The 8,921-nt window shown below is 39.8% G+C and overlaps 1 protein-coding gene across 1 annotated transcript; it reads right to left on the bottom strand.

Annotated features, from left to right (window-relative positions):
• Positions 1-3,810: 3,810 nt before the first annotated feature.
• IFNG (interferon gamma) lies at positions 3,811-8,587 on the bottom strand. Its single transcript, XM_073331408.1, has 4 exons — positions 8,468-8,587; positions 5,991-6,059; positions 5,306-5,491; positions 3,811-3,945 (listed from the first exon to the last, which is right to left on the bottom strand). Exons 1-4 carry the CDS (start codon positions 8,585-8,587, stop codon positions 3,811-3,813), a joined length of 510 nt encoding a protein of 169 aa, XP_073187509.1.
• Between the last annotated feature and the right edge of the window lie 334 nt (positions 8,588-8,921).

Genomic DNA, 8,921 nt, shown 5'->3' with positions numbered 1-8,921 from the left:
ACTCATTTTGGACCAAATGGTCACTTGTACCCAAGGGTTTTCTGAGGTAAGTGATCTGTGAATGGCCAGATTCCCAGACTGCTCTTTCAGTGCAGCACGCTCACGCTATGTTAGCATCCACACACATTTTCCAGGGTGTTGCTTTTATTTCTAATTTAAAGGTCTAATGCTTCAATCTACATTTTCTACTGAGCTGGGCTTGTTCCTGAGGTTTCTTCCTGTTGGGCACCTTTATCCCTGCCCCTTAATTCCCTCTTCAGAGAGTGAGGCTACGTCCTTCTTCTATTCCTAGGCTGGAGGTGATAAGAGTCACTTGATCTGATGAGTGAGTAGATATAGCTCCCCTATCTTTTTGTAGGTTCCTAGCACCTGACATCTGAGTGAATCCATAAAAGAGCCCTGTATCTCTGTCCTACAGAGTCCCAGAACCTTACACTCTGTCAGGGGTCTTTAATGCAGGGTTCACTGTATTCAAAATATTGCCAAGTATTATTTACTTGTTAATTTCAGATAACTAGTGTGAAGAGCTTCTAATCTCAATGAGACAGACGGGATGCACTAGAAAAGTGAGAGGGGAAAACTAAGAGGTGTGTTTTACTTTTAAAGATATTACTGTTACTGACTCACTTCTTGAGGAATGTTATTTTCTTTCCTCAATGACAAGTCAAAATTTGTTGTCTTAAAGACATATCTCAGTCTCGGGGACAAATTATGACACTGCCTGAGGATGGTATAATTATCAGAACAGCCAGCATGCCCCAGCTCCAGGGCAGTCCTCCTGTCTGGCTGCCCCAAAGCCACAGACAATGGAAGCCCTGGGGTCCCCTGCTCTGAGCCAGTCTAGTATGGGGGCCTGTCCCAGAGCTGTGACCCCTGGAAAGCCTAGGGTGATGAAGAACTGTAAGTCTGAGTTCCCTGGGCTTCTGTGTTCTTGGTTTCTCACCAGCTTGTTGGGTAGGCTGCTGTGGAGCTAAGTAAGCCAGTTTATAAGCATTCCTGGGTTCTGTTGGACCTTCATTGAAATCGAACTGGCTCCCTGAAACAAAAAAAAAATGGAATTTTTCCAATCAATGCTACTCTCACTGACTGCAGCTGGAATCATGCATATGCCACAGCTCTGAAATTCATGCCCTTTGGTTTATAGTCACAACAAAATGACTCAGTAAACCTGGAGACTTGAACCAGTTTTGGAGGAAACAGCTGTTCTTGATTGTACTCATCACAGACACATATGTGTGCATTACAAGTGATTTTCATTAGAATAGCTCTGGAGGTTTTCTCCAGTACTTGGACTCTAGCCCTGAGAACCCTGTGTATGTATTTAACATACACAATACATTGCAATTGCAATCTCTCTCTCTCGCTCTCTCATTCTGAGTATGATGTATCATTTCATGGGGATTACTTAATGAAAAAACCTGCTCCTGGGGAAACAAATCCAACTGTAGCAGCTTACTCCCTTGTTCCTTAAAAAACACAAAAAAAACCCACAGGAGGTTATAGCATAAAAAAGATCCTGAAACTTGAGTGTATAGCATTACTTCCCAATGAATTAATATGCTACTATTAGAATTTACATTATGCCTAGGATTGGGCCCTTTGTGCTAGATGCTGTATTAACACTTAGAATGACATCGTCCTGAAGAGCTTAAATTCTAATTTCAGACAAGTGACAACTGCCTACATTTTGAAAAATGACCCATGATTTTGGGCACACAACTCAAGACCCCTTAAAGAGGCCTGATTATCAGAGCATAATGGCTCAGCCCTGTTTAAGGTGTCTCAGGTTAGCCTTCATTGGTTGGCTGATTTCTGACAGGAATCATGGTAGAAGTGGGCCTTGTGCAGGGATCTGAAGGATAGTGGCTTTGTGGACTAGCTCAGGGAGGTCATCTGATGCATGGGGGACAGTGCGGAGCTAAGTTCGGAAACAGCTTTGGGAGAAGTGGACAAACAAGCAAGCCAGGCTGGCATCATTGAGGAGGAGAAAAGGGTGATGGAAAGAAAGACCAAAGCAGATAGGTATGGAGGGACAGAGTTATGAAGGGCCTTGATGGTGAGTATCAGAACCCCGAGCTTGGTAGAGTGGAAAAAGGGGATGCAGTAGAGATAGTTGAAGAGAGGAGTGACAGGCAAGGAAGAAAGAAGAGCTCTACAAGAGTATGTGCCCAGGAAAGCATAGTTCCCCCTGTAGCTCACTGCTGTATGGGGGGATTACACAGGCTGCATCATCCTTTATGGTAGTGCAGCTTGCTTCTCCCTGTGCCACTATGGATGACCAAGGTCATGACTCTACTTCCTCCCTTGTCCCTTTGAGACAATATGCTTTCTCCCAAAGGCACAAGGCAAAACAGTCTCTAAGCTTCCCAAACCATAAGGACTGTGACTGTCACAGTCTCTTGCCTGGTGAAAGCAGTGGGGAATTAGTTGGAGATCTTTGCATGCGCCACACAAACCTTTGCATCTTTTCTAGGGCCAATCACTATCTAGCCCTAGGTTTGTTACACTACAAAAATAATGGCAAAGGTGAAGTTCTGAATTAACTTATTACCTTGCAATGGTACTTGGAATGCTTGCTGTTTACTGTGCATGTTTCCCAGGCTGCCTGTTCCTTTTCATGGCAAATTTTGAAATGTTGTGGGTTTGGTATCAATTGGAACAGAACTAAATAAACTTCAAACTATCAAATTCCTCCATGAAACAACTACCTTTCTGTGCCCAGCTCTTAGTGGGAGTCTTGTGTACTCTGAAAAATCAGGCCCTAAGTTACCCTGTGATAATACTTCTTTAGCACAACAAAGTTATCAGTATTTGTACTAAACTTATGACACTAGGTGAAATAAAATGTATTTGTCATATATCAGTCTAACTGCATAACTTGGGATCATATGGAACAATGGTACCACTCCCAAGATGGGAACCTTTCACAAAGAAGCATCACACAGGATGAATAAATGTAAAATTATACTTTTATTCAAACATTTTTGTTATTAAATATAGAAATAATAAGGGGATTATTTTTCATTTGAGTGAAATCAAAGTCTTAAATAATATTGTAGTGCAACTATTTGTATATTCACCTGAGATAAAGTACTTGTATGCTACTTATTATATAATAAATATATCTGGCACCTTTTAAATTCTCTAATACAGAGATGAAACATTAAAAAACTCAGTGGATCAAAATTCAGACATAATACATGTACCATATATAGTCACGCTTCCTGTTAGACAGCTGGCAATGTTTAGTTGCCTTATCTTTCTAACAATTTCAGGATTTAAAAAAATAGTTAGCATCTATCAGTTATCAAGGCCCCAGTTCAGGAAAGCATTTCAGCACATGCTCATCTTTAAGCATGTACTTAAATCCCATAGATTTGAGTGGGACTTCAGTATCTGCTTAACTTTAAGCACATTCTTCATTGCTTTTCTGAGATGCTTTTCTAATTCAGTGCCCTCTTTCCAGCGCCATTAAATAAATGATCAGCCACAACCATATTAATTTTAGCTATCAAGATAGTACCAGAAAGTCAGTTAAGTATGGTATTGGGTCTACATGGTATGTTTATATGCAGTTCACAGGGAATATCAGGTAAATGTTGCACAGCTCTGTATTATCCAGTTAATAAACGTGTAAAAGATAAACAGGAATTCTACACATATTCATTTCTTGTGCAGCAGTAGGAATTATAAATACTTTGTTGGTGTTTCTAAAAATGGATTTCATTATAAATATTGATTGAAAAATAGTTAAATATTAATAAATAGATTTATATAAAAACGGAATAACAAAAAGTATAACTAAGCCTTTCAACATCTACATTTCCTTTTCTGACTTTGGCTCCTTTTTCTCTTTACGTGAGTAGTTGGATGGTCCAGTAGTAGTTTTTGTAAGGTGGGGAAAAGTTCATTAACAGCTTTGCGTTGGATTTTCGAATCATTCATCTGGTTCAAAGGACAAAAAAAATAGTCATTCCAAAAGGTACTGTACGTTAATTAGCATGTGCTATGGTCTAGGCCAGCAGTTCTAAAGCTGGGTTGGGACCCCAAAGTGGGTCACAACCCTGTTTTAATGGGTTCGCCATGGCTGGCATTAGACTTGCTGGGGCCTCAGGCTTTGGCTTTGGCCCTGGGTGATGGGGCTCAGGTTACAGGCCCCCCACCCTGAGTCTGAAGCCCTTGGGCTTTGGCCCCCGCCTGGGGCAGCAGGGCTTGGACTTTGGCTCCCCCCCCCTTACCCCCACCACCTGGGGTGGCGGGGCTCAGGCTTCAGCCCCCCCTCATGGAGTTGTGTAGTAATTTTTGTTGTCAGAAGGGGGGTCACAGTGCAATGAAGTTTGAGAACCCATGGTCTAAGATGTTGTATGGGGCATTACATGATAGGGCAAAGTAACACATTGATGAAGAATAGCAATAACCCATCAATCCATCGACCAGTTCAGATAAGGAAGAGCAATCTTCTAATCAATTTTGTTGTCCAATTTCTAAGCTACTTTATGACTTGGTACAAGTCAACAGCATTGTATACAACTGAGTTACTGTGTGGCTCATCATGATATATTATCAAGTATCAGGGGGTAGCTGTGTTAGTCTGTATCCACAAAAACAACAAGGAGTCCAATGCATCTGAAGAAGTGGTTTTTTACCCGCGAAAGCTTATGCCCAAATAAATCTGTTAGTCTTTAAGATGCCACCGAACTTCTTGTTGTTTTTATGATATATTATTATAACATTTGAGTTACGGTGGTATTGGAGGACAAATTATTAAAGCAGGGCCATATGCTAATGGCTGTAATTGAAATCACTGGAGTTAAACTGGTATTAACAGTAGAATCTGATCCAGAATGTCACTTTTGGAGGCTGTCTTTTAATCCTGCTTGAGGTCTGACTAGGAACTGATTACTACTTCCTCAACCCAGTTTAGGAGACAAATGGCTGTTAACTATGTAATAATCTGAAGTAAGGTTAAGGTTGTCTGTTACTCTCATTGACTCTATTTTCATTCATTAATTATTAGATTAAAATGTTTCAAATGTTAAAATGCATCAGTTGGGCTACTACGTGAGCTCACTTACATAATTTTAAAAAACCACAATTAAAAAACATCAACTAAAAAATTGCCTTGCAGGATATGACTAGATTGTCTTCCCCACAGTGAAAAACACTTAGACAAAAGTCTAACAGAGTAAAGGGACCTTAGACTTTGTCCTGAAAGTCAAGAAGCTGAGGCTCTGTTGCCACAAAAGGAGAATGAATTCTAGATTTTGCCTTCATAAAACAAAAGGAAAAAAAGAAATATCCTTACCGGAAGTCTTGCCAACTCCATTAGGTCATTTACTTTTTTGAAGCTTTCAGTTAGGCTGTTGTTCAGCGTATACAGGGCATTGTGTATGTTCTTGACGTGCAGTTCACTCGTAGCCAGGTCAATATTTTTAAACATTTTCAAGTACATGGAAATGATCTGGCTGAGTATGATTTTTTTTTCAGTTGTCTGTTAGAAATACAGCAAATAAAAGCGTTTAATGAACTTCCATCAAAGTGAAATGTAGAAAATCAAAATGAAGGCCCTCTGCTGTGATCAAAGAGTACTCGGGACAGGGGAATGCAAAGATGACCTTAAGCCTTGATTCTGGGTTGGCTGGGACTTGAGCTGAGCACCTGGCATAAACTAAAGTATCCTGAGGGCTGTTGTAACTTGTGCCAGCTGCCAGCAATCCCAAGGAGCCATTACAACAGCCTAGGGATCAATGGTACATAGGAGCTCCCTGGCTACACCCTTTTTTCCCCAGCCATGTCCCCATCACTAGCAGAGAAGGCAGCAGAATGTCATAGGAGCCACTATGTCAGTTCTAAGCTACTAAGGGATCCCGGACACTGAGGTGATTCTCCTGTGGCCAGTTACTTCGGGTTGAGAACCACTTTACACAAGTAGCGCAATGCAAAGCAGCTGCACCGCTGCTCAAAATCTGGTTCTAAGGATGTAAGCTTACCTCTGTCCAACTTTTCAGTCTTTCTGTGAAAATAGATCCGCCATCAGCTACATCTGACTGACTTGAATTCTGCAATGGAACATAGAAATGACTTAGTAGACACCAAGATTTACTGAAAAACAAACAGGACCCTCCATTGAAATGAATGGGAGTAATAGTGAAATACGTACGAGAATTGTTTTGCTTTAAGGATTTTCAGCTGTTATAAGTCCTTCATGTTGGAGTATTTATACAACTACATTCACTAAATTGTCAAGTCCCATTGGTGTTCTGTTAATTGCACAACAAATGTCATGAGTTGACTTACCTATACCTTTTCCGCCTGCAGTTCATCTGATAAGCAACTAGCTACTCACAGTGTGTATGTTACTACGTGCTCTTTGTGGATGCTGACATTAACAACTAAAAAATAAATACTAATCGACACAGCAAATTGTTCTTTGAATTATCTGATCTAGTTTTATCTTGTTTTCTGAGGCATTTAAGGCCAGCAGTGCAAAACTGGGCCTAACCCTTCAATCATTCCTTTCACAGTACTTAGGAAAATCTCCCATTGACTTTAGTGAAGGAATGGGAATTCATTTACCTTAGTGAAAATTTTGTGTCAGTAAAGATCCCAGTGCAAAGGTCCCATTCAGTATGAGTCTCACGTGTAGAGATGACCCATGTCTGCCGATAGTGGGGGAGCAAAGTGAGGGCAGCTGGCTTCAACAGTGTTAGTGAGCATGCTCAGTCCGTGTGAGCATGCTCAGTATACGCCAAGCAGCAAATCTGGGGGTGGCACGTGACCCCATATACCCCCCCCACACACACACGTATCGTCTCTGCTCACATGATTCCCATGTTAAGGTTTTGAATGTGACTTAAGTAGTGCATGTAAGCCTTCCCAGATCTAGTAGAAGGAAACTGTCATTTCAGAGAGTCAGAACTCCTGTAATATCAGAGGTTTGTAAAAACTGGGGGCAAGTCCGATATCCCACTATCAGAGTGAGGGATGCAAAGATACTGTGGGCTAGAGAGTATTTTGCATAGCTGGAAAGCAGGTGTTGTGTATGCTGTATCTCAATGATTGCAGGGTTAGAAAATACAGAGCTTTAAAAATATTTTTCGAGGGGAAATTTAGTTATTTTTACTAGTCCTGATAAAACATAATCCTAACAATACAATGTGAATCATTTCATTTTTTTTTTGTTCAATAATGTAATGACAGCAACTTCAATGGGATAATTTGCATGCTTAAGTGCTGCTGGATCAGGGCCTACCTGTCAATTTTGAGAAGTGCTGAGCACCTGCAGTGGGCTTGAAGTCTTGACTTCAGTGAAAACAGTAAGTGCTCAGCAGCTCCCAGAATCTGGCCCTACATAATCACATATACTGTAATAGGAATCTAATATATAATCACAATAATTTTATTACATAAAACCAATATTGCATTTAATCTTCGAACACTTGGCAAAGATTAAACAAACCAACAACATTCCTTTATGGTTATTACTGTAACTATTGTACTCATTCTACCGACAGATAAACAACCAAAATCAGTGGCTGAGCTGGAAATGGAAGCCAGTGATCCTAAGCCCCAGTTCTTTGCTCTGGCTGCAAGAGCATTCTGCATCTTTCATTCATTTAAGGAAATGGATTTAAAATGTAAAAAAAACAATTAATGACACCTCATCCTACAGCTCTTACTCCCATTAGTAATCCCATCTGAAGTCAACAGGTTATCTGACTGACTCCTAAGTGATCATAAATTAATTAACATAATATTTACATAATCTCTATGAAAAGTGCTAATTTTGCAGATTTAGTGTTCTTGCAAACATCATAATCTCAGTGTATGAAAGCAGGATTAATGTAGCAATATTTCAAAGAATAGTGTAGAATAAGCTCTAGGGGCCGCCTTTGAGCAATGTAACAAGAAAAAAGCATCAGATGCATTTGCAAAAGCAAAGGATCTCCTTTCATCTCAGTCATTTTCACTTGTTCCTGTTTACATTATTCACTACTGCTTAATCCCCTATCTCTGGCAAATGTAACTTTATCACCCTAAAACTAATGATAATCCAAGAGGTTGCAACCTAACTGTTACAGGATTTTTTCATTATTCATTGTTCCATGTAACTGATTGCTAAGGGAACTGGGAGAATGTTCCCACCATGAAGCATAAACAGTTATATCAATTTTCCTCAGATAGATTCAAAATACTACATTACTTTAATTAGTTCAGTTGGAGGGACCTTAGTTTTGGTGACAAAGGTGAATAGCACAAAGACAAAGACATTGTCTAGCGTCAAACTATATTCAAATAAACAATTAACTGCAAAAGCAAACCTACCCATGTTGTAACAGGACTATATTGCATTGATTGTCATAAACCAAACTCTCGCCAACTTTCAGTAATATTTAAGTCCAAATGGTGTATAAAGCATAAGCAGTAAGAGAGGAAGAAGAATGAATTATTAGATGGTTATACTTACAAAGTCAGCTTTGAGTTTTTCTATATCTTCTTCTATTTTAGGAAGAATTGATTGACAAAAGAAACATCCAAAACAAGAGCTGATAGATAGAAGGATGAAGAGATAAATCTGAGGAGTCATTGCTGTGGAGACACTGAAGTAAAAATGCTGAAGTGGTTTCTGTTTATGGCTATCAGGCCCAAAGCAATGAGCTAACCTTCTAACAGTCAGGTCTGGTATTAGAAGAAAGCCAAGTAGTGAACTTCATCTGTCTTGCTGGTGGTATTTATACCTGGGTGTTGAATATTTTTATCTCATCATCAGAATTACGCATTATTCACAAGTTTTAGAAGATGAGATGGTGTTAGATAGGATGTGATGCTTATTGGTTTTATTAATAGGCATGGTTTGTGGGATTTTAGCATTTAAAGTTTCCTTTAAATGACTAGGTCCCCCGTGTGACAGAATATGATGC

Source organism: Lepidochelys kempii, chromosome 1, assembly GCF_965140265.1.
Source record: "Lepidochelys kempii isolate rLepKem1 chromosome 1, rLepKem1.hap2, whole genome shotgun sequence".
Lineage (NCBI taxonomy): Eukaryota > Metazoa > Chordata > Testudines > Cheloniidae > Lepidochelys > Lepidochelys kempii.
The sequence above is the reverse complement of the archived record's forward strand: the minus strand, read 5'-3'. Positions and strand labels throughout refer to the sequence as shown.

What these genes read in the sequence shown, in the direction of transcription:
- IFNG (XM_073331408.1), bottom strand. Translation starts at nt 8,587, where the DNA reads ATGACTCCTCAGATTTATCTCTTCATCCTTCTATCTATCAGCTCTTGT. An exon ending in AAAAACTCAAAGCTGACTTT is followed by an intron (nt 6,060 to 8,467) that starts GTAAGTATAACC and finishes GTTCCATTGCAG; the next exon opens with AATTCAAGTCAGTCAGATGT. An exon ending in GACTGAAAAGTTGGACAGAG is followed by an intron (nt 5,492 to 5,990) that starts GTAAGCTTACAT and finishes TATTTCTAACAG; the next exon opens with ACAACTGAAAAAAAAATCAT.